General features: G+C 40.7%; 1 protein-coding gene across 6 annotated transcripts in view; it reads left to right on the top strand.

Annotated features, from left to right (window-relative positions):
- OPTN (optineurin) overlaps positions 1 to 13,074 on the top strand; it is a 43,013-nt gene extending 29,939 nt beyond the window's left edge. For 3 of the 6 annotated variants that reach the window (XM_021696709.2, XM_021696712.2, XM_021696710.2), the window contains 4 exons: positions 2,631 to 2,789; positions 8,025 to 8,155; positions 9,229 to 9,311; positions 12,336 to 13,074. In XM_021696709.2, coding sequence (XP_021552384.1) covers positions 2,631 to 2,789; positions 8,025 to 8,155; positions 9,229 to 9,311; positions 12,336 to 12,463 — 501 coding nt within the window. In that variant the 3' untranslated portion in view covers positions 12,464 to 13,074. The remainder of the gene's footprint in view (positions 1 to 2,630; positions 2,790 to 8,024; positions 8,156 to 9,228; positions 9,312 to 12,335) is intronic. The other 3 variants (XM_021696713.1, XM_021696711.2, XM_021696714.2) reach the window with 3 other exon arrangements.
- The last annotated feature ends 12,652 nt before the right edge of the window (positions 13,075 to 25,726 follow it).

The raw sequence follows: 25,726 nt of genomic DNA, 5'->3' as shown, positions 1-25,726 counted from the left end.
GCAGAGATGGTGCTAATGTTCTATGGGTTGGGGAGTAAGCTTTTAGCATTTCTTTTTTTTGTTTTTTTTTTTTAAGATTTATTATTTGAGAGAGAAAGAGGGCAGGGTGGGGCGGGGCAGAGGGAGAGGGAGAGAGAGAATCTCAAGCAGACTCCCTGATGAGCACGGAGCCTGTTAGGGGCTCAATCCTACGACCCTGAGATCATGACCTGAGCCGAAACCAAGAGTCAGACGCTTAACTGACTGAGCCACCGGGGCACCCCAGCTTTTAGCATTTCTAACAGCGAGTGGGTTTATAGGAGAGCTCCCAGCATGGGCTCCCACGTGAGCAGGGCACAGCGAGACTGTGGGTGGCCACTGGTGGGGTTGTCTCCAGGGAGCTGTTACAGGGCTAGTTGGCTCCTGTCAGTGACCTTGAGACCCTGGACTCCCGGACTGCAGCTTACATTAATATAACACCAGCATGGTGTGGCAGTTTAAAAATGGGTAGATGTGTGAGGTGATAGGCGTGTTCATTAACCTGGTGGGGGGAGCCCTCTCCCGCTGTGTACGCATATCAAATTGTCACATTGTTCACTTTAAATAGCTCACAATTTAACTGGTCAGTTTCACTTGGCTAAAGCTGGGGTAAGTAAGTAAAGATCATGGAAGCTTTGAATTAGAAGGGGTCTTTGAGTTTATATGCTTATAAATGTACTCTTTGGGTTTTTTTTTAAGTTTTATTTATTTTGAGAGAGAGAGAAGGTGCACACAAGCAGGGGGAGGGTCAGAGGAAGAGAATCTTTCAAGCAGACTCCCCGCTGAGCGTGGAGCCTGAGGACACGGCTTGCTCCCACAACCATGAGATCATTCACTGAGCCGAAACCAAGAGTCAGACGCTTAACCGACTGAGCCACCCAGACACCCCTGTTTTTCTTTCTTTCTTTTTTTTTTTAATAGAATATTGTTCTTCTCTAGGACTTGTAAATTTTTTTCATTATTTATTTACTTATTTATTTTTAATTGAAGTAGAGCTGACATACAGTGTCATATTAGTTTTCAGTGTCCAACATAGTGATCCGATATTTATATACATTATGAAACGCTCATAACTGTAGTTACTATCTGTCACCATACAAAGTCATTACAATAGTATTGACTGTACAGTTGACCCTTGAACAAAAAGGGTTTGCACGGGTCCACTTAATATTGCAGATTTTTTAAAATACAGAACTATATGTGTTTTTTCTTCCTTATGATTTTCTTAATAACATATTTTTTCTAGCTTACTTAATTGTAAGAGTACAGTATATAATACATATAACATACAAAATATGTGTTAATCCACTAAATTATTGGTAAGGCTTCCAGTCAACCATAGGCTGTTACTAGTTAAGTTTCTGGGGAGTCAAAAGTTACATGTGGATTTGCGACTCTGCAGGGGCTCAGTGCCTCTGACCCCTGCATTGTTCGAGGGTCAGCTGTATTCCCTGTGCTGTACTGTACATCCCTTGACTTGTTTATACCTCTTGATCCACTTCATCCCCCTATGTCCCTCTCCTCTGGCAACCACCGGTTCATTCTCTGCATTTATAAGCTTGTTTCTGTTTGTTCATTTGTTTTGTTTTTTAGATTCCACATAAGTGAAATCATATGGTATTTGTCTGTTTCTCTGATTTATTTCACTTAGCATAATACCTTCTAGGTCCATGCGTATTGTCACAAATGGCAAGATTTCAGTCTTTTATGGCTGAGTAATATTCTTGTCTGTGTGTGTGTGTGTGTGTGTGTGTGTTTGTACAAATATAGACCACGTCTTCTTTATCCATTCAGCTATTTGATGGACATTTAGGTTGCTTCCTAAATAGGTAGCTATTGTAAATACTGCTGTAATAAATGTAGGAGTGGAGATATCTTTTTGAATTAGTATTTTCATTTTCTCTGGATAAATACTGGGAAGTGGGATTTGCCGGATCATAGGGTAGTTCTATTTTTAACTTTTTGAGGAAGCTCCATACTGTTTTCCAGAGTGGCTGCCCCAGTTTGCATTCCCACCAACAGTGCAGAAGGGTTCCTTTTTCTCGTGCACCAGGGTTCCTTTTTCTTGTGCACGTCCTCGCCAACACTTGTTGTTGTCTTTTTGATACTAGTCATCTGACAGGTGTGATCTGATCAGTTTTTAATTTAAACACGTTTTTTCTTTTCCACTGACTTCACCATATAAGAGTAATATCAGTGGGAAAAATAACAGTATCAGCAAGTTACAACCTCACTGAGATCAGGGTTTGTCATTATTTCCCTTATTTTAGTGTTTTTTTTGTTTTGTTTTAAATTAAGAAATTATAATTTACAAACTATAAGTTAAATGAATAAAACTTTCTGAGTTTAAGTTATCATTGCTAATTAACAGAACAGTTTAGAGCCAGGCATTTAAAAAAATAAAACTTCGTTTAATGTTTTACTAAAATAGGTTGAATTAGGGGCGCCGGGGGGGCATCGTCGGTTAGGCCTGCTTGAGACTCTCCCTCTCCCTCCGCCCCTCCCCACCCCTGCTCATGCACGCTCTCTCACTTAAATAAATCTTAAAAAAAAATAATAAATTAGGTTGAGTTATTTCACAGCCATTTCTAGAATGATCTTGTGTCTTTCAGTCAGAAAAAGTGGATAAGGTGGTACTACAAGAACTAAGTGAAAAGCTGGAACTGGCAGAGAAGGCCCTGGCTTCCAAGCAGCTTCAGATGGATGAGATGAAGCAGACCATCGCCAAGCAGGAGGAGGACCTGGAAACCATGACTATTCTTCGGGCTCAGGTAAGCTACGTTCTGAAACATGAACTGGGTGAGGCCAACCCTGATTATGTTCTCCTGTGGGAAAGTGATGGTGTTCAAAATATATTTTGGGGGATTTTTTATAATTTCCACCAATATATTTTAAAACATTTTTTATTGAAGCATATCACATGTGGAAAGTGCACCAAACTTTTAAGGGTAGGGCTCAATGAATGTATCCATTCTATGGTTGATAGGTAGTTGGATTATTTTCAGTTTGGGGCATTATGATTGAGGTTGTTCTGACATTCTTGTGGATGTCTGTCTTTGTTGGCCTGTGCGTTCCTTTCTGTTGGGTGCATACCCAGTTAGCAGTGGAATTGCTGGTTCCTAGAGTATGCGTGTTACTCAGTGTTAGTGGATGTTGCCAACACTTTTCCAAAGTGGTTGTACCAGTTTTCACTCCCATCAACAGAGTCCCTGTTGCTCGACATCCTTACCCATCCTTGTATTATCAGTATTTTTACTTTCGTTTGTAAGCATTCTGGTGGGCATATAATGGTGTCTCATTTAATGTGCTTTCCCTGATGACTAATGAGACTGAGTACTTTCTCAAGTGTTAACTAGTCTTCTTGGTGCTCCCTTTTGTGAAGTGCCTGAAGACGTCTTTGCCCATTTTTCTTCTGGTTTGCTGTCTTGATTTTATGAGTTTTTTATACACTCCAGACACAAGCCCTTGACAGTTATATTTGTTGCAGATTTCTTGGCTCCGTGATTTGTCTTTTCACGCCCATAAAAGTGTCTTTTTTTTTTTTTTTTTAAAGATTTTATTTATTTATTCATGAGAGACAGAGAGAGAGAGAGAGGCAGAGGGAGAAGCAGGCTCCCAAGGAGCAGGGAGCCCGATGCGGGACTCGATCCCAGGACCCTGGGATCATGACCTGAGCCGAAGGCAGACGCTTAACCATCTGAGCCACCCAGGCGCCCTAAAAGTGTCTTTTGATGAACAGAAGTTCTTTATTTTAATGTAGTCTACATTGTCAGTCTTTACACTTACAATTAGTACTTTTTGTGTCCTGTTAAAAAACTTTCACTACCTCAAGGCCATGAAGATACTCTCCCATGTTGTCTTCTAAAAATTTTACTGTTTTGCCTTTTACATTAATATCTAGAAACCGTCTGGAATTAGTTTTTCTTTATAGAGTGAGGTAAGAGTGAAGACTTACTTTTTATCATGTTGCCTTGGCACCATTTATGTTAAGTGTCATCTTAAGTAATGTGCTGCCTTCTTTGTCGTATCTTGTGTTCAGGTGTCCATGGGTCTATTTCTGGACTCTCTACTGTTCCATTGAGCTATTTTTGTATCCTTGCTCTGGTACCGTACTGTCTTGACTTACTATGAAGCACAAAAAATTTGATACCTGGTAGAGTAAGTTTTCCTACCTCATTGATACTTGTCAAGAGGACCTTAGATTTTCTTTCCCTTTTTCATTGTCATTTTAATTTTAGCATCCACTTGGTATTTTACACACACACACACACACATGCACACACACACACACACAGAAAAACCTCCTGGAGCTTTGACTTGAATTATATTAAATAGATAAAAATCAATTTGGAGGTAACCGACATCTTTACAACAGTGACTCTTCCAATGCATGAACATGGCGTATCTTCTTTAATTCTTCTAAGTAGTATTTTTAATCTTCTTAGTAAGGATTTTGCTCGTCTTTTAATAGGTTATTCATAGATACTCTCTATTTTTATGATACTGTTATAAATAGCACCTTTTTTAAATCTTCATTTTTTAACAGCTGCTATTATATAGAAATACAATTGATTTTTATATATTGATTTTGTATGCAGTAGACTTGCTCAATTCACATTTTAATTTTAATAATATCTCTGAATATTCTTTTGACCTCTTTACATTCATAATCATATCATTTAAATAATGACAGTTTTGGGTTTTTTCCTTTCTGGTTCTTCCTATGTTTTATTTCTTTTTCTTGCCTTATTACACTGACTGGGTCCCTCAAACAGTGTTGTGTAACAGTGCAGATGGCAGACAGCCTTGCCTTTGTCTCAGAGGCAGTGATTTTAACATTTTACTGCTAGGTGTATGGTGTTTGCTATAGGCTTTGTAGATATCACTTATCAAATCAAGGAAATTCCCTTTTCTTCCTTGTGTGCCAAAATTTCGAGTGGATGTTGAATTTTATTTAGGGAAAGCTTTTTTCTTCCAGTAATGATATAATTGGATAAATACATTCCTTTTCCCTTTAATTTGTTAAAGTGGTGAATCACATTGATTTTTAAATATTAAACACACTTTACATTTCTTGAATTACCCTTCGTACATATTGCTGGATTTGGTTTGTTCATATTTTACTTAGGACTTTTGTGTCTATATTCTTGAATAAGATTGGCCTAGAATTTTCCTTTTGCTAATGTCGTTGTGAGGTTTTGAGATCAAGGTTTTACTGGCCTCATGAAAACAAGTTGAGGCACATTCCTTCTTTTACTCTGGAAGAATTTGGGTACCGTGGCTTATTGTTACTGGTTGGCCCCACTCTTGCTCCTGGTGGGTGGAGGACTTGCAGAAAGTTTATCAGTGGGAATGCATCCTGCCTGAGATGTAAAACCACAGAAAAAGGGGGGAAAACCTTTGTCTCTTGTTATTTTGTTTGTTTGCTTAATTAAAAGTGGGATTGCAGTACACCTTTTATACTACAACTTTTCAGTCATGATGTATCTTGGACTTCTCTCCGTGTTAGTACTCATAGCCATTTGTTATTTTTTGAACGGTGGTATGGTATTCCAAAGTGTGCATTACCATGATAGATTTAAGCAGCCCTCTATTAATGGATGTATAGGTTGTACCAGTATTTTTGCTATTATCAGCAGTGCTGAACTGAACATTCTTGTATGTATGTCTCTGTGCACTTGTGGAATCTATAGTGAGATGTAGACATGGAATGGTTGGGTTATTGGGTGTGCCTGTCTTTAAGTTAAATAAATATTAACAAGTTGTCTTCCAAGAATGCATAACCAAAATTTTCCTCTCACCGGGCGCCTGGGTGGCTCAGTTGGTTGAGCGACTGCCTTCGGCTCAGGTCATGATCCTGGAGTCCCGGGATCGAGTCCCGCATCGGGCTCCCTGCTCGGCAGGGAGTCTGCTTCTCCCTCTGACCCTCCCCCCTCTCATGCTCTCTGTCTCTCATTCTCTCTGTCTCAAATAAATAAATAAAATCTTTAAAAAAAAAAAAAATTACCCTCTCACCGAAGGAGAACGTCTATTTCCCCACCTCCATGTAGCATTCTTTTAAATGTTTGCCAGTCTGATAAAGATAAATTATTTTTAACATAACAAAGTCAACAGTTTATTATTTCTCAGTGACCACATACATACTCATTACTCAAATATGAACTCCAGAGGTGGTTGACTGGACTTAGAGTCTTGAGTTTTATTTCTATAGGAAGAGAATTTCAACCCAAGCTCTTTATAGCGTTCGTTTGTTCGGGTACCTCATGATACTGTTGTCATGTCCTTTGTCCTTCTGTACGTGGACATTTGTTGAGTTTTGATAAATACTCTGGTTTATTCATTCAGCCACTTCTTTTTGAGCCTGAAACGTGAGCCACTGATGTCACAGGGCATGTAGGAATGGACAGAACGACCCAGGTCTGACTGGCTCAAAGCTGATCAGTGATAGAAGTAAGACTGTAACTCAAATTGGGATCTGACTCAAAAATTCCCATGATGCATCAGTGGTCACATAAAATGTTCACAAATGGCAGGAAGTCCCTTAAAATGGCCTTTTTATCACAGAGTTGTATGATTTGTTTGTTTTTTGGGGGGTAACTAAAACTGTGATAGAATATTTTTTTATTTAATTTTACTTTCAAAAGTAAGAAAGATAAATATTTGTATCCTAGAACCATGAAATTTAGGGGGAAAACCCTAATTTTAAGTATAGAAAGTTAAAAACTGGTCTTCGAGTAATGTTCATTTCACTATTAAGGAGTTCATCCTTACTTTAGAATTTTGTAACAGTGAAGAAATCACTATCACGGCATAATATTTATATATTTCTAGGTAAGAAATTATCCTCCATTTTAGCAGCTGCAGCAACAAGTATTTGTCATCTTCGGGTTTCTGTGGGTCAGGCATTCAGGAGCAGCTTAGCAGGGTGCTTCTGGCTCAGGGCCCCTCGTGAGGCTGCGCCCAAGATGGACCGGAAGATCCACTTCCAAGCCAGCTCACTCACAGGGCTGTGGGCAGGAGGCCTGAGTTCCTCACCCTGTGGGGCTCCCCACACAGCATCTTGCATACCCTCATGACATGGCAGCGAGCTTCCCCCACAGCACGTGACCCAGGAGAGAACAAGGCAGAAGCCATACACCATCATTTCTGCAATATCCTAGTGGTTCCACGGGGTTGGCTCTGTTCGTTGTGGAAGGGGACCACATGAGGGTTTGAATACGAAAAGGTGAGCATCCCTGGAGCTGTCTTGGAGGCTGGCTACCACTGTGAGGACTGGCATAGAATATGGGCTTCAGTCTTGGTTCAAGTGCTGGTTTGACCACTTACCTAAATTACCCCGGACTGAGAGCTGTTACACTTATGAATGTAAAATGAGCATAGCAATTCTACATTCGCAGGATTTATTTTTTATTATGTTAGTCACCATACATTACATCATTAGTTTTTGATGTAGTGTTCCATGATTCATTGTTTGCATGTAACACCCAGTGCTCATTACAACACGTGCAATAAGGTAGGAATATAGGCATCCGACGTAGGACCTTGTATATGTTTGGAATTCAATGAATAGCATCTATTTATTATTATTATTTAAAATTTAATTTAAGGCCAGCCTTCGTAAATATACCTGACAGTAAATAAACCATTTACTATATTAAGCTAATCCTGAATATGATTTTTTTAAAAAGACCACAGAATTTTACTGAACGAATGTTATGTGCAGTGTTTAAACCACCTATATCAATGTCATTGTCAGGTTCTGATTGTCTAAAGTGTGAGTGTGTGCGCGTGTGCGCACACACACACACACACACACACACAACTTGTCTTCTGTCTGAAGGTGGTTGGAAGTCACGGTCGCCACTGGTTTCCAGCAGCACTGTGCGCCCCTGTTCCTTACGAGGGAATCACAGGAGGGAGCACTCCCCCTGCACCCTGTCACCCGTTGGGCCGTAGAGAATCCACGTACGTCTGTGTAGTAACTTCTGTCTCTTCCCTTCTACCAGATGGAGGTTTACTGTTCGGACTTCCATGCTGAAAGAGCAGCAAGAGAGAAGATACACGAAGAAAAGGAGCAACTGGCCCTGCAGCTGGCAATCCTGCTGAAAGAGAATAATGCTTTTGAAGATGGAGGCAGGTGAGGCTTGGGAAGGCTCGGGAAGGCTCGGAGCACACACCTGGAGCCCTGGGCGCAGGCCGAGCACAGGGGGCCTGTCAGAGGTGCTCCCTAAGTTGAGCTGTAGGAATCACGCTGAGCACACTTCGCTTGATTGTGTCCCTGACACTCAGCGTGACTTACCACGAGGCTTGGCCACATCTTGTGGGAACGTGATGAGTTCTTTGCTCTTGGACATGCTGTAAAAACTTTGACCTTGTGTGTTGCGAAGTCCTGTCTGCTGTTGTCAGGGGTATATAGTCTTAAACACTTTAAACAATTCTGTAATATGTTTTAAAAGAAAATATGGCTAAAATTACTTCTGTCTTTTAAATTTCCATTTTGAGAAAAAATTGAAACATAGAGAAATAGAAAAATACAGGGAATAAAATAGCACATACCACGATGTACTCCGCACAGAATTGACAGTGACATACATTTATTTGCATCATGGATATTTTATCAAAAGGAAAAAGGGCGAAGTTGGAGCCTCCTCTGTTCCCCACCCCTCATCATGTTTCTCTCTCTCTCTTTGCCCCGTACTGCTGGAGTTTGGAGGGGGTAACGTCCCCATCTGTTCTATACTTTTACACAGTATCAATATAATATCTATGTCATATCTTGAAACAGCATAATATTAATTTCTCTGTGTGTAAGTTACGAAATGGTCACTAGGTATTGTTCTGCAGCTTATTTTATCTAACACTGTGATTTTGAATTCTGGAGGGGTGTGTATATATATATATGCAGTTTTATTTCATTCTCTTTAATTACCCTGTACTGTCTTGTTCTAGAAATACGCCACTTTTTTCTAATCCCTTCCCTTATCAGTTGACAGTGTGGTTCTTTACTGATTGATTTTTTTTATCCTAATTGTTAGTTTCTTTCACTACTCTGTGTCCTAGTGCCCATAATATTTAAAATTCAAGTTAATCCTTAAGTTCTGGCTTTTATGAACCTTGCATTTTTTTGCAGCTCTTTTTTCCCCATCCTGCTGTTGAATGTCTGCTAAATGTTGTCGTAGAACATCACTATCGTGTTGCTTTTCATCCCAGCAGGCAGTCCTTGATGGAGATGCAGAGCCGTCATGGGGCGAGAACCAGTGACCCCGACCAGCAGGCCTACCTCGTTCAGAGAGGTGAGTCCCGTGTGATTGTAGGTGTTCAGGGTTCCAAGGAATAACTATCCTGTGAAGAAAATGCTTGAAGACAAATTGCACTACATTCTACACAATGAATTCCAGATCAAACTGCGAAAAATATAGCACCCTTCAGTCTTATTTCCAGTGTACCCTGTTCTTCATCCATTACCGACTGAATCCAGACACCAGACTCTCTTCATGCTGACAATGAAGCCTGGCGTAGCTGAACTTTTAAGCTTTCCCCCTCTAATTCTCTACAGCTGTTAGCCAGCTGAATCACTCCCTGTTTCTTGAACTTCTCCTAGGCCTGTATACCTGCATGTACTTGCTTATGAGTCATCCTTCCCTCACCTCCCTGCCTCCCTTCCGTCTCTTTCCAGTGAACTCCTACCCCATCTGTAAAACCCATTTCAAATACCATCTCCATGATTCCAGCAGAATGTGACCTCTTCCTCCTGAATTTCTGAAGTACTCTCTTACTGTTGTACCTGCTATTTTATTTCATAATTACTGCTATTTTATTTTATAATAATAAGTAATTTTTATAATTATTTATGTGTTCTAAATGTGCATCTAAGTACCATATTAATGAAGCTGTCCATTACCTGGTGTTACGCACATAATAATGTTAGCATTTACTGAGTTTACTGTGGACTGACATGAACATTGGCCTCAGTGTCACAGGGTAAAGCTGTGTTCTTCCCCAAAAGCTGTGTCTACCCACTTGAACACCACCAGACATTTTCTCTAATCTGATTTTAAGTATCCCAGAAACACCCATTTACCTCTGTTATCAAAAGTGCCTGCAACAGTGTTTTGGGTCCAAAAGGACAATCTCTTGCACCTGAATTTCTCTTTTTTTTTTAAGATCTTATTTATTTATTTTACAGAGAGAGAGAGAGCGAGAGCAGGAACACAAGCAGGGGGAGTGGGAGAGGGAGAAGCAGGCTTCCCGCCGAGCAGGGAGCCTGATGCAGGGCTCGATCCCAGGACCCTGAGATCATGACCTGAGCCGAAGGCAGACGCTTAATGACTGAGCCACCCAGGCGCCCCTGCACCTGAATTTCTTAGAGGAAGATTTTCTTTTGTCATAATTAAAGAAGGCAAATGCCTATTTATGTTTAAAAAAAAAAAAAAACAGTCACATACTCTTCTACTTATATTTATAATCCAAAAATCATCACAAAGTACACATTTATTCATGATTATCCTGATAAGCTTTTTGTCTTGTAAATAGCAGTATTCCAAACAGAGACTGTCTTAAGATTCTTATTTTATTTTATTTTTACTATTATAATTTTTTTAGCTTCATAACAAAGCTGCCTTAAACAGTATCTCCTCTTGACTGTATTTCATCATTATGGTCACTTGTGGCCATCAATGCACCTGCCCTGGTCCCCTACACTCAGCTGAGCACAAGGCATGGTCAGGTCTGTGGTGGTGTGTGGCCTGGTTGGAGAGACAGGAGGGGCATGTAAAAAGATGGGTTCATAAAACAAGATAATATTTAAGTAATAGAAATAATGGTGCTGAAGGTCAGAGGACAGGTTGATCACTGAGGGCCAGGGGAGTTGAGAAAGGCCTTGAAAAGGTGTGACTTTAAGCTTGACCTTGAAGCTAGGATTTACATAAGTATGGTATGAGAATAAAGGGTCCAGGGCGGAGAGGAGTGTGATGTGTTAACAATGAAAACTGACTAAGCTTATTTTATAGCAGAGAGCCGGGAGGTAGAGGGAACCTGTTAACTGACTAATAGAACAGCCTAAGTCTCGAAACCTAGACCAGGACAAAAAAAAAAAGGGCACAGATGGATGCAAGAAAGTCTCAAATGAAGAATCAGCAGTCCCTGGTAGTGCCCGGTTGTCATCTAGAGCAGAAAAAGCTGACTGACTCCTGATCTAGGACCATGGGACCATTAGAAAGTCCCCCACTTTCAGAACTCATACCCTGTCAGTATTTCTGTTCAAGGGTGCTTCTGGAGTTTGCTGAACACAAACTATCTGCAATAGTCTCACATATTATTCAATTCAAATAATATGCTCAGAAGCCAAAAGCCATGTTAAAGGTTGCCTCCACGTGGAGTCAGCCTCCAAAAACAAACATTCCGGAGGCTGACAGAAAGTCTTGAGATCAAAATGATTTGCATTGATCCAGAAAGGTCAGACCAAGGCGATGTCCCGGGAGCCAGAAGTCATTTCCAGCATTGATCACAGTTTGCACATGTGGGACCTACTTAGAGTCAAGGCTTATTTCGAGCATTCTTTAATTTAGACTTGACCCTCGGTGCAGTTCCAAAATTGGACGAAATGACATGACCCATTCTTCCATTCTTTCTCATCCCTTACTTTGCCTGGGCAGCCCTTACCTGTGCCTAAAACTCCTCTCAAGTGCAGTGGGTCTCATCAGGGCGCCCTTCTTTGTCCTCCCACTAACCTGCCTTGTGCATGACACAGGATAGCCCGTCCCTCATGCATTCCTGATGTTGCTTTTCTCGCCTGAAGTCCCCACCATCTCTGTACCCCTCTCGTCCACCTCCCGGGTGCTCGGACACATGGGCCAAGTGAATGTAGTTATTGGCTCTGCTTCTAAGAAGGTTCACACTGTTCTTAGGATATCTCTCCATTGCTGCTCACTGTTTTCTCCACCTTCTCATCCTCTGTAGCTCATATCTTCATCTGTCTGGTTCCTTCTCTCAAATATTCTTGTTTTTATTAGAGCACGTGTTGTCCTGTACCTAGAACTGAAACCACTCTATTTTCACATACCTACAACCCAGACTAGAGCCCAAATCCCAAAGTAATAGGAAAGCAGGTACCATTTTGGGAGGTTTTCTCTGTGTGTGTAGATTTCTTAAGTTAAAGACCCCCTCCCTCCCAAACAAACCCTGTATTCACTCCCCTTTAGGTATCTGTTGCAAAGTTGAGCAGGTGTTAATATTAATCGTTTGTTATTTAAAATCAAACGAAGCCACTCGCAACATGGAAGAAATGGAATAGCGTTTCATTTAATGCTTATTCCCAGGAGCTGAGGACAGAAACTGGCGGCAGCAGCAACAGCGGAATATTCCAATTCATTCCTGCCCCAAATGTGGAGAAGTTCTGCCCGACATAGACACACTCCAGATCCATGTTATGGACTGCATCATTTAAGTGTTCACATCTCACTTCCCCCCAAACTGTTGGTAAATATCAGATTTTTTTCCTCCAAGAGTTGTGCTTTTGTGTTGTTTGTTTTCATGCAAACATTTGCCTCATTATGTTTATTTTAGGAGAAAGAAAATATGTTCTAAGTGGGACATTTTCTGTGGATTTCCTTAGAATCCTGAACATACCGCTTTTCTGATAATAGATTCTTTTTTTTTCCTTTTTTTTTTTTTAATGTTCCATGTATGTGGGCTGAACTGTTCATGCAGTTAATGAGCATGTGACATCATGGGACAGAGTAAATATAACCGAAGGAAGAGGCCTCACAGATCAACTCTGAGAATCTTTTAAGGAGGCAGGAAAAATGAAGTGGTCACAGATTTAATCAAGAAAAGTATCTTTGGAGTTTTTTTTTAAATAAATTATATTGTTATTTTTCTTCATCCATTTAAGACACGTCTATATGAGGTTGTGTGTATGTTATAGTTTTATTGCTGCTGCAGTAATTGTACCAAAGTTGTGATGGGCCTGTTTTCATACGAGTGCTGTGGGCTTTTACTTAATCATTGGGACAAGTGAAAACATACTGGCGTACACGAGGAACATACATTAGGTTCACTGGTTTCATTGTAGCCCCAGGTATATGGGTTTGTACAGTAGATAGTTTATTAATTTCTAAAAAAGAACAGCCGTCTATTAATTTCCCTGGATGAGGCCATATATTCATAATCACAAAAATAGGTGTATTGCAAAATAAAATTTTTCTTTGGAGTTGTTCACATTGTTCATATATGGTTGGCCACGTTCATGGGATGTTTCCCATATTCAGCTTCATATAAGCTTAATACTTATTCAAATCTGTTTTGCAAATTCTATGAATATAAGCATCCCCCTTACTAAAGACTAGTATGTGTTGTTTGAATTAGAAATTAATCTTGCTAAGGAAGTGAAAAGATAGGGATTTGCTATATTTTATAAACCCACAGTTCACTGAGATTAGCTAATACTGGGCCAGTCATAAAAGTAAACAGTGTCTTTGTGTGTCTATATCCTAAAACATTTAGAAGAAAATTAAAAGATATACTCTGTTTGGGTTTGTCATAATAATCTCTCTTAGGCAACTTGATTTAATACACACACACGTATGTGTATCCATATATGTTTTTTAAAACCAGGAATCAAGACAGTTAATTCTGTCTTCATGCCAAGAGAACACACTGCACAGATTCACCAATAACTTAGATTCTCCCACCTCACTCCAGGGAGAATGCTTATTAAAGACATGTCTAAAATAACCATGAAATTTTCATTTTAACTTCTTGTTTATAGTTTCTAGTTTAAATTTTTTTTCCTTACTATATTGTATTCGAGGAAATAGATTTCTCTAGTGTCTTAAATAGAAAAGCAACCCAAATGGTTTCACATTTAAATGTTAAGGGACGATCCTTTTATGCTGTTCAAGTAAAAATATTAAGCTGATCCCAACTCTGAAGTAACAATGTGAGTGGGCTTATTAGAGCTGTGATCAAATTGTTGGCTGGATAATTCAAAGGATTGCAAATGAAGGCAAGTTCATATAGTCAGTTTAAATTAAAGCCATTGTACTGAGGGAAGCAAACATTTTGGTAAACAGCTTGTAAACTCTATGCATGTCTTCTCTAACTAATTTAGTCTCTTCGGAGACCTAGCTCCCATGTTACCAGGTAATGGCACTTCACTGGAATGTCAGCCTCTCTTCTGGAACCCACCGCTCTCCTGTGTTCTCAAAGTGTGGCTAAATGGGAGCAATAGAGAGATGAGAACTGGGAAGAAATAGGAATGAACCAATGAAAATTTTACAGCTAAATAAGATTATAATAAGTCTTCAAGTGTCGTATTTTAAAATGGTTTTGATCTAGCTTGGCATGTAAGGAGCTTGAAAGTCATCACTCCCATCCTCCTAACAAGGAAAAGGCTGAACAGACTCAGAATCACCAACTCTTTTTAAATCCCTCAGAAAACTGAAGTCACAGGGCAAACCACTGCCCACAAGTTGGAGAGACAGCCAGACAGGTACAGAGAGTCGCAGATTACCAGATCAGGGTCTCAGGAGCAGAAACCACAGTAGGAGCCAATACCGGAGTAGGAGAACTTAAACTATAATTGAAGATTGGCCAAAGGCTCAGTGTGGACAAACTTGAGAATTAAAAACTCTAATAGGAGCCCATTCTTAAGAGGACCCCACACTTGTGTGATTTACCTCCAGGAGCCCTAGAAGAACCTCACAGTGAAGATTTCTAAAAATTCTCCCATACTTTTAGCAGGGGGAGGGGGAAGTAGCCATTTTGAAATACACCGGCGCACTCTGTTCTTCCTAGGAATGCCATCCCTCAAGGGAAATTGTTTTACCAGACCCTAAACTGCTGGATTATTATCAGAGCCTGACTGACCAGGGGGAAAGCAAATACCCAACTCCAGCCCCCCCAGCTTTACTCCTCTCACCTGAGGAGAAAAAAGTGTGAGAAGGTCACAGTGCAGAGGGAGAAACTCAGTAAAAGACCAAGACCTTATCATAGGACTGTGGAACTCTTCTCCCCCACACCTACTTTACCACCACATCAACAAGGTGCCCATATAATAGTGGGCTTACAACTGGAAGAAATGCTCATCTTTGGGTTTATTAAGGAAGAGGTTATATAGGGAATCCCAAAGACAACAAGGGGAGACAAAACAAGGACACCAGAGGAGATTTTAGCCTGTGACACCTACAGCTGCAGCAGACAGTAAACATAGTCCAACTCGTAGCCAGGTAAACATAAAACCTCACACTATTTACCTCAGTTCCTTTTACCTACTACATCATTTCCATTTTTCAACAAGAAATTATACTGCATATTAAAAAAAAACACAGTTTGAAAAGAGAGCAGGCATCAGGTGTGATAAATATAAGACTGGAAATTTAAAACAACTATGGTTAGTATCCTAAGGGCTCTAATGGGAAAAGTGACAACATGCAGGAAACGGGGGGTAATATAAGCAGACAGATGGAAACTCTAAGAAAAAAATCAAAAGGAAATACTAGAAATCAGAGACAGTGTAACAGAAATGAAGAATGCCTTTCATGGGCTCATGAAAAGACTGAACATGGCCAAGGAAAGAATCTCTGTGCTTGAAGCAATGTCAGTAGGAACTCCTAAAACTGAAATGCAGAGAGAAAAAAGAATGAAAACAGAATATCCAAGAACTGGAACAATTTTTTTAAATGTAATATACGTGCAATGAGAATATCAGCATGAAAAGAAAGAGATTGTGTTAAGTAATTATGGCTGAAAATTTTAAAAAATTAACGACAGACACCAAACTACGGATCAGGAAGGTCAGAGATCACCAAGCAGATTAAATATCAAAAAATCTTCCCTAGGTATATTGTATTCAAACTGCAGAAAATCAAGGGCAAAGAGAAAATCTTGAAAGAAGCCAGAAAGAAAAAAATCTTACGTGTAGAGGAGCAACGATAAGAAATATATCAGACCTCTCGGGGCGCCTGGGTGGCTCAGTTGGTTAAGCAACTGCCTTCGGCTCAGGTCATGATCCTGGAGTCCCAGGATCGAGTCCCGCATCGGGCTCCCTGCTTGGCAGGGAGTCTGCTTCTCCCTCTGACCCTCCTCCCTCTCATGCTCTCTGTCTCTCATTCTCTCTCTCTCTCAAATAAATAAATAAAATCTTAAAAAAAAAAAAAAAAGAAATATATCAGACCTCTCTTCAGAAATCATGCAAGCAGGAAGAAGGGAGTAAAATATTTAAAAACCTATATGCAGTCTATAAGAAACCCACTTTAAATATAAAGAGATGGAGAAAGAAACAGCAAGCTAACACTAATTAAAAGAAAGCTAGAGTAACCAAATTGATTTAAAGAAGACTTCAAAGCAAGAATTGTCAGGGATAAAAAGGGACATTACAGAATGATGAAAGGGTCAATTATCCAAGAAAGATAATGGTCCTAAATGCATATGCACCTAACAAGAGAGCATCAACATGCATACGGCAAAAACCGATAGAATTGCAGGAAAAATAGATGAATTCACTAATACAGGTAGAAAATTCAAAATTTATCAGTAATTAACAGACCCAGTAGTCAAAAAAATTAGTAAGGACATAGTTGAACTGTATAACACTATCAATAAGATCTAATTGATATCTATAGAATACTTCATATTCTAAATATAGCAGAGTACACATTTTTCTCAAGTTCATGGAGAACATTCACCATGATAGAACACATTCTGAGCCATAAAAAAAACCTTTAAAAAATTTTTAAAAAGATAAGCCATACACAGTATGCTCTTATACCACAATGGAATTGAACTAGAAATCAAAAACAGAAAGATACCTGGAAACCCTCAAAAAAACATTTGGAGATTTAACACACTTGTAAATAATACATGGGCTAAAGAATTCTCAAGAGAGATTTAAATAAATTTTAAACTAAATGAAATGAAAATATAACACAAAGTTTGTGGGCTGAAGTGGAAGCCATGCTTTAGCAAGAAGTGTATAGCATTGAATGAAAGATGTAAAATCGGTAATTGAAGCTTCCACTTTAAGAAACTAGAAAAGGAATGGCAAATAAAACACAAAATAAGCAGAAGAAAATAAATAATAAAAATTAGAACACAAATCAATGAAATTCAAATCAGGAAATCAATAGAGAAAATAAATGAAACTGAAAGCTGGTTCTTTGAAATGATCAACAAAATTGATAAACCTCTAGCTAGGTTAAGGAAATAGAAGACACAAATTACCAATATCAGTATACCAGCAATGAATGGTTAAACTTTAAAAACACAATAACACATTAGTACCAAAAAATTAAATACTTAGGTATGAATCTAATAAAACATAAGATCTGATGAAAGAAATCATAGAACTAAATATAAATAAATGAAGTGATATTTCATGTTCATATATAGGGAGACTCAGTATTGTCAAGATTTTGGTTTTTCCCAACTTGATCTACAGAGTCAATACAATCCCAAGAAGTTATTTTGTGGTTATTGACAAAGTGACTCTAACAGTTTATATGGAGACACAAAAGACCCAGAATAGCCAACATAATATTGAAGGAGAAGAACAAAGTTGGAGGACAGACACTACCTGCCTACAAGACTTACTCTCAAGCTACGGGAATCAAGATTGTGGTATTGGTGAAAGAATGGACAAATAGACAAATAAATCAGTGGAGCAGAACAGAGAGCCCAGAAATAGACCCAGGTAGTCAACTGGTCTTTGATAAAGGAGAAAAGGCAATTCAATGGAGAAAGGATAGTATTTTTAATAAGTGATGCTGGAACAAACAGTGGATATCCACATGTAAAAAAATGAATCTAGACACAGGCCTTATACCTTTCACGAAAATAAAACTCAAGCCACAGAGTGGGAGTAAATCTTTACAAAACCCATTATCTAATGAAGGAAGGACTGGTCTCAAAATATACAAAGAATTCTTAAAACTCAGTAACAAGAAAGCAACTCACTTTAAAAATGGACAAAAGATAATAGATACCTCACCAAAGAAGATGTACACTTGGTAAATAAACACATTTTAAAAGATGCTCAACAACATGTTATTAGGGAATTGCAAATTTAAACAATGAGATATCACCACACACTTATTAAAATGGCTAAAATCCAAAACACTGACAGCACCAAAGCTGAGGAGGATGTGAGATACTAGAAACTTTCATTCATTGCTGGTGGAAATGCAGAATGGTAGTTTGGAAGACAGTCCAGTGGTTTCTTGCAAAATTAAGTGTGCAATCCTTTGTATCTACCCAAATGAATTGAAAACTATGTCCGCAAAAAACCTGTGCATGAATGTTTACAGTAGCTTTATTCATAATTGCCCAAACTTGGAAGCAACCAAGATGTCCATCAATAGGCAAATGCATAAACCAACTGTGGTACATCCATACAATGGAATATGATTCAGCGCTAAAAGGAAATAAGCTATCAAACTGCAAAAAGACATGGAGGAACTTTTAATGCATATTGCTAAGTGAAAGAAGCCCCTCTGAAAAGCCTACATGCTGTATGATTTGAACTGTATGACACTCTGGAAAAGTCAGTATATGGAGACAAGATCATTGATTGCCAGGGGTTAGGTGGAGGGAGGGATGAATAGGTGAGAGCAGAGAGGATTTTTAGGGCAGTGAAACTGTTCTGCATGATACTGTGGTGGTGGCTACATTTGTCAAAATCCATTGAATATAAAACATAAGAGTGAATCCTAATGTAAACTGTGGACTTCAGTTAAAAATAATGTATCAAAAAATGTATCAATATTGGCTCATCCATTATAACAAATGTCCCATACTAGTGCAAGTTGTTAATAATAGAAGAAACTGTGTGTGGAAGGAGCTTTATGGGAACTTTATTCTTTGCACTCAATTTTTCTGTAATCCTAAAACTGTTCTAAAAAATAAAGTTTGGGGCACCTGGGTGGCTCAGTTGGTTAAGCATCTGCCTTTGGCTCAGGTCATGATCCCAGGGTCCTAGGACTGAGCCCTGCATCGGGCTCTCCGCTCAGCAGTGAGTCTGCTTTCTCCCTCTGTGATCTCTCTCTCGCTTTTGCTCTCTCTCAAATAAATAAATAAAATCTTTTTTAAAAACAATAAAAAAGTTAAAAAATGAAGTCCATTATTTTCTTAAAAATGAAAAAAAATTGAACCACAAGATTATTTAATATGAACATAAAATGTGTTGTGTGTGTCATAAAATCACAATTCTTGTGAAGATTGGCTAACACTTCCATTTGACCCATAATGAAAGAAAGGGCTAACTTAGAATTGCTTTAATGAAATTAATTTATTATGCCATCATTAATTCAATGGAGGAAAGTTGATACAAGAGCTAGTTGCAGCTTTTCAGTATAACAGGAATCAAGTCTATGAACCAACATTCAAATGTCTTAGTGGAACAATGAAAGGTACCAAAACTGCTTTGCTCTGAGAAGCAAATAAAAAGTAGAAATAATTTTACAGTCTTTCGAATCCTTCGATTTACAGATTTCATCATTTTAAAAATTACTAAAATAACATTATGTACTCTTGTTGCAAAAAATGTTAGTCATCAGTGAGTAATTTGTTATTTTTTCTAGCTAAGTACTTGCAAAGATGGGAAATATACAAAAAGTATTCATTCAGAAACTCTCATAAGTTGATAGATTTGTGTAGCAGTTTTGGTTTTTAAATACAGAGAGCCATAATTATGGGTAAAATTTATTTTACATATATGTGTATTATATTTTATTATTATTTGCTGGGCTATAAACCCAGCAAAACCAAGGAAGAAATGTGTTGAACAATCTTACGAATTAATTAAAACCAGCAAGGCTGGTGGTTTTATTGGCTTCCCTTTGGAAAACATCAGTTGAGGTAAGTAGATGGAGGAACATACCCCATTGTTTAAAGTAACTTCTAGGTTGATTGAAAAGCAATAGACTTATTTGCACAACAGAGACAATATTCTGTTAGCAAAATCAAGGAGGTGGGATTTCCCTCTTTTTCTAGGTAGAGGGTTGCCTCTGAGCAAGGATAACATTTTTCTCAGTGCAGGATCTTTGTCCAGTCAGACAAACTCAAGTTTGGGATAAGACCTGAGAGAGTTCTGCACATTGAGCAAGGAAGATACGAATGCAGATGTAAACAGACATCTACAGGGAGGAGATGGTGGTGGAGGAGCTTTGGAAACTGGTCTGATTTTCTGACTTTGAATAGCATTGCCTGTCAGGCCCAAAGATGCAGGAAGTGATGTAATCATCTGGTGCATTAACCAGGTAGACATACTGAAGAGTATTCTGCTTCTATAGTCTCTGCTTTGGAGAATGCAAGTACACTCACTAAACCTCCCCGCAGACCTGCACGTGAAGGCCTGCCACATCCCCCTGGCTTTGGTCACGTAGCTAAAAGTACCTGCTGAAATCCGCACCTTTGCCTCAGACTGAACTTGCCATCTCCCCCCTGTCCACAGCAAGCTCCTCCTGGACACTCCAGTCCATTTCTGCACTTCTGCCAGGCGCCCAGGTGTGGCCAGCCTGGCCCTCGTCCTCTCCTTTTCCTGCCAGAAGTTACTTTCTTCAGCCAGTGACCAAAGCAGACAAGGTTTCCTTCATAATGCCTTTCACGGGTTCCTTCCCTTGAACTCTGGCAGTCTGAAACTGTCACGATCTTTAACTGGGCTTCTGTGCCTCCAGTTTCTGGTATGTTCAGTTCCAGGGCACCTGTCTTCGTTAGCTCACAGTCCCTAAGCAACACTTTACAAAAGTAGCAAGAATAGAAGTTAATACACACTTACCCTGACCTGTGCTGGGCACACTGCGTATTTTCAAGTTTTTCTCATTGATCCTCACAATGCCCTATGAAATAACTATCACTAGCCCTGTCTTGCAGATGAGTGAGTGGAGGCACTGAGAGGTTAAGTACTTGACCCAAGGTTGCACAGTTAGTATGTGGCCGGCAGTCAACAACCACACAGTCTTAATTAATTTGAGTCTAAGCACTTAGCCGCTCCTTTCCTCTTCACATCGATCTTCCTCCCCAATCTGCTCAAACCCTTTCACTGCTTACAGAATATAATTCTTGGCCTGGTGTTCATCTTCCGTACGGTCTTTCAATGTTCTACCGCATCTGTCTGTTCCCTCCTCCCCAGCAAGATTGGTGCCCATTGGTTGTCACCTTATGTTATTTATATTTTATGTATATGTCCCATCTCCCAAATTGGACTGTAAGTTCCTAGAATATGGACCACATCTTTGTCCAACCCCGTGTGCACCTGAGGCAGGAAGAGATTATGGCTGATAACTGGTGTGTGAAAATGTCCTGGAAATTCTCCTTTGAGCCCTTCTAAAATAGCCTCTAATCCACATCCTGCTGATATCAGCACTTTCCAGAGGAAGAAAACTGAGCCCCCAGATGCTAAAGGACTTGCTAAGGAGCAAGTACTCTATTCGGGTTTTTTTTCTTTCTGGAACATTTATTGTGTGCCAGCCACCAGTAGCAGGAGGGAAGACATAGAAGAGATAGATGAACAAGAGTAGTTCCCTCGCCTCCAGATGAGGACACCACAGTGAGAAGCAGAAGACACCCACGATCAGGATGCAGTGTGAAAGTTCTGTGTGCCCTCCCAGTCTCAAGTTCTGCGAAGCACCATACTTGGTGAACTGCTTAGTCCGAAGGGTCAGAGGGGCTTCACAAAGGAGGTGATGCCTCCACTGAGGGTGGGTGGATGAGTAGGAGGTGATCCAGTGGTTGAGGCTCTTTAAGCAGAGGGGTCTGCATGTGCAAAGGCTCTGAGGCATGCCAGAGCCCGGAATATTTCGGAAGAGGAAAATCCCAGCTCAGCTGTGACTGGCAGAAAGGCTGATTCCATGGGGAAAGAGAAGAGCTGAGGTTCGTGGAAAAGTAGGCAGGACTCAAATCTGTAAGTCAAGTTCTTGAGTGGCAAGAAGTTTGGGATTACAGGAACAGAGGAGCCATTGACAAATTTTGTTCAGGGAAAATCCAGGCCAAGATTTTGTCATAATCGGGAGCAATAAGAGAAATGGATTGGAGTAAGTGAGATCAGATATAGATCAATTAGAAGTAAAAAGGATAGAGGTGCCCAGAGGTCAAGGAGGGTCACAAAAGTGAGGATGTAGTGAAGGGGGTGAGCTCAGGAGATGCAAGAGATCTGTAAGATTGTGGGGGGGGCAGTGGACGCGGACGTGGAGAATGAGCACCTCTAGCAGGGGTGATGAGGGAGGTACTGAGCCCTAGGGCCCAGTGGCATTTGGGGGAAGGAGGCTGGAGCCCACTCACTTCTCCCTTTCTTGTTTTGTGATCTGTTTTAGAGGCCCTCCCGTGACTCTGGTGCCCTCTAAAGTTTTAGAACCACTGCTGTAGAAAGATGCAGCGATCACAAGGCTGAACACGGAATGTTGGCTCCCAACCTCAGTTTCTGATTCAGCAGGTCTGGTGTGGGGTGTGAGCATTTGGTTTCTCACAAGTTCCCAGGGGCTGCTGCACCTGCTGCCCCAGCGACCAGACTTGGAGAAGCCCTGCTATATCACATTGACATTTGCCATTTCCTTCTTAACACTCTCCTTCCTTGGCATCCTAGGCCATCTCTTTCCTGCAGGCCCACCCCTTATACCGGAAAACTCTGGGGCCAGAATACAAACAAAGATCCTATGTGTAAAGTTTTAAAGTTTAGAGATAAAGCTCATCGTCTCCTTGGAGTTTCACACAGAAACATGGCTCCAGCCCTGCAAACCCTCCTTCTCCTCTCACCTGGACTCAGTTCTGTGTAGCACTTGGCAGCCTTTCTCCAAGTGTGGGGACACCGCTGCCTGCTATTCAAGCTCCCTTTAACTCCCATTCTACCCGCAACCCACCCACCACCAAATAGCCACCTCTTTGGCAGAGGGATCTGCCCTCGAAGGACAACCAAGGGAAGAGGACTTGCGAGGCCTCAAAGCAGACCCAGAGCCAAAAGGTAAAAAAAAGCCCCAGGACGAGAGCTTTGGCTACAAGGCATCGCCCAGGATTTGGATGAGTGCATCCCTTAACTCCGGGACACCTCACCCTGCGGTGAGGGACACAGCTAGATGAAGACCAGCATAAGGCCATGTGAAGGTCAGGCCCAGACCTAGGGCTAAGCGTGGGACTGCTTTCCTAACCACTCCGGCTTCTCCTGTTAGCTTCTGTCGCTGGCTCACATGCCTCGGGTTCTGGCCTTCTACACCAGAGGCTCTTAATTTGAAGAGTGTCTTTGGGAAAATATGTGAATCCCCTCAGAAGGTATACAAAATCTTGAGTGTATGAGGGTACATTTTTCTTGGGGGAGAAAAACCCATTTTCGTTCTGTTCTCAAAGGGATCAGTGATCACTCCGCGGCAAAAAGATCAGAATCACTGCAATGCAGACCTCTCCTCTGAATCTCAGATCTGGAGATGAAGCTTTTCTAAATCCTAAGTATCTCATTCTGAAAGCTGAAACCAAGTCTGTCTTCTACCCTAAACATATTCTGTGTTTCCTGACGTCGGTGCATTGCCTCAAAAAACACCCTAAACTCCTTTCTGTGTTTCCTACCTCCCTCCCTTCCATCGGTGGGTCCTGAATCTACTCTCCTAATTCTTTCTCAAAATCACCACTGTACTCATTCTAACAATAATTTCTCGATCGCTCACTGGAGGAAAGTTTGAGAGCTTACATCAGTACAGTTTTCTACTTCTTGCATGGATTTGGGTGCCAAGTGGACCTGGAAAGTCAAGTTGACGAAAAGAACCTTGGAAAACAAATCAGATTGGTCCAGGAATGTCTACATAGCCAATAAGTCTTTGATGAACCTTTATAATTAGATGTAGTGACGCATTTAATTTTCTTCAATTTGATTACAATAGTTCCTCCATTACTGTGAATTTTTCAACACTAGCAGTTCTCAAAAGGGGTATTATTCCCATACCGGGGTCAATATAATAATTTCAGATAATAAGGAGCATTAATACTCCATTAGGACACAGAAAAAAAAAATCAATGTAGATGGTATCCAGACTGTTTATTTTCATCAACATGAAGCTGATTTTAGTTTTTCTGAAAATGAAGGCAAACACAATGGATAGAGATACAATCTTACATGAAATAATTAGCGGGGGGGATGCAGGGCCTGAATAGAGCCTGTGAGAGAGGGATAAAAAAAGACTTAAAATGGTTATTTGAAAGTCAGAGAAAGACAAATACTATATGATCTCATTGATATGTGGAATTTAAGAAAGAAGACAGATGAACATAAGGGAAGGGGGAAAAGAAAAAAAAGGAGAGGGAGAAACAAACCTAAGAGACTCTTAAGGACAGAGAACAAATGAGGGTTGATGGAGGGAGGTGGTTGGGGGATGGGCTAGATGGGGGATGGGCATTAAGGAGGGCACTTGTTATGATGAGCACTGGGTGTTGTATGTAAGAGATGAATCACTGAGTTTTACTCCAGAAACCAATATTGCACTGTATGTTAACTGACTAAAATTTTAATTTAAAAAGTTAATTAAAAAATCATCACTTGCTCCACCAAAAATCCTTTGAATTCTTTTAAATTCTGTAGAAGCTAAATATAATCCTGCACTTAGGGCAGTTCTCAGAATTATGTACAAGCACCCTTTTTAGCATGTAAATACCTAAAAAAAAGTCTTAATTTTACTAAAAAAATATCCTGTGAAAAATATGGCTCCCTAACAAGTTTAGTCTGACACCAGTTCAAGTCTGTACACCACAAATTCCTCTGTAAAGAAATGGTTTCTACTGCGTCAAAGAATGTCGTCTAGACTTCAAGGCTCATTTTACAGATGGGGATGCAGAACCCCAAGGGCATAAGTTAGTTCCCCAAGGTCATACAGAATTAAAGGTGAACCAGATTTTCGTTTTTGAGTCCAGTCATCTCAGTTGAACACAAGAGGTTGTGAAATAATCAACCAGCTGATTTAGACCTCTCAAGGATCAATCCAACCACAGGACATTTGTGAGGGCAGGAGAAACGTCTGGAATGTGCTCCCTGTTTAAGTGTGTATGCGCAGGCTTCTTGGCCTCAGGCGTTACCCTTCCACCTCATAGAAAGAAAATGAGGCTCAGAAGGATTGGATGACGCAGTCCCAGAGTGTCAGGAATTCCGACCTTCTGTAAAAATACCCTACAGGACGACCTAAACTTCCCCACGCTGGGAGGCGCCAGAACACTTTACTTTGTCTAGAGGAGCCCAAGGCTTCACCGACCGGAAGTTTCCTTGCCCCCAACAGAGAGGGCGCCCCGTTACGTGGGCCAATCAGATTGCTCTACGCAAGGTCGGCCTTTCGCGACGTAGCCAATCAGCGCGGCCTTAAGCCGGCGTGCGTCTGGCGTCAGAGGGGGGGGTGGAATCAAGTTGGAATTTTGGCGGGTCTGGCTGTAGGACGGGAACGAGTTCGGAGTAGGGTAAGAAGCCGGGGTATGGGTATGTGGGTGGCCTTCCGGCGGCAGGGGAGAGGGGCTGCCACGAAGGTCTGCGGGAGAGTTTGGAGAGCTCCGAGAGCGAGAGGCGCGGAGCCCGTGGAAGTCAGGCGGGCGAGACAGGGCGAGCGCGGTGTCCGAGCGGCCAGGTGGGCGCCGGGTGAGGAGCGGCCGAAAGGTAGGGGCGCCTCTCAGATGCACCGGGGAGGTGCCAGGCGTCGGGCGGTCCTCTCAACTTAAGGGGCCGGGTTTGGTTTTTTCCCTAAAGGAGCCTTTTAAG

This window comes from Neomonachus schauinslandi, chromosome 5 (genome assembly GCF_002201575.2).
Source record: "Neomonachus schauinslandi chromosome 5, ASM220157v2, whole genome shotgun sequence".
NCBI classification, from domain to species: domain Eukaryota; kingdom Metazoa; phylum Chordata; class Mammalia; order Carnivora; family Phocidae; genus Neomonachus; species Neomonachus schauinslandi.
Note: the sequence above shows the minus strand (reverse complement) of the source record. Positions and strands in the feature narration are given on the sequence as shown.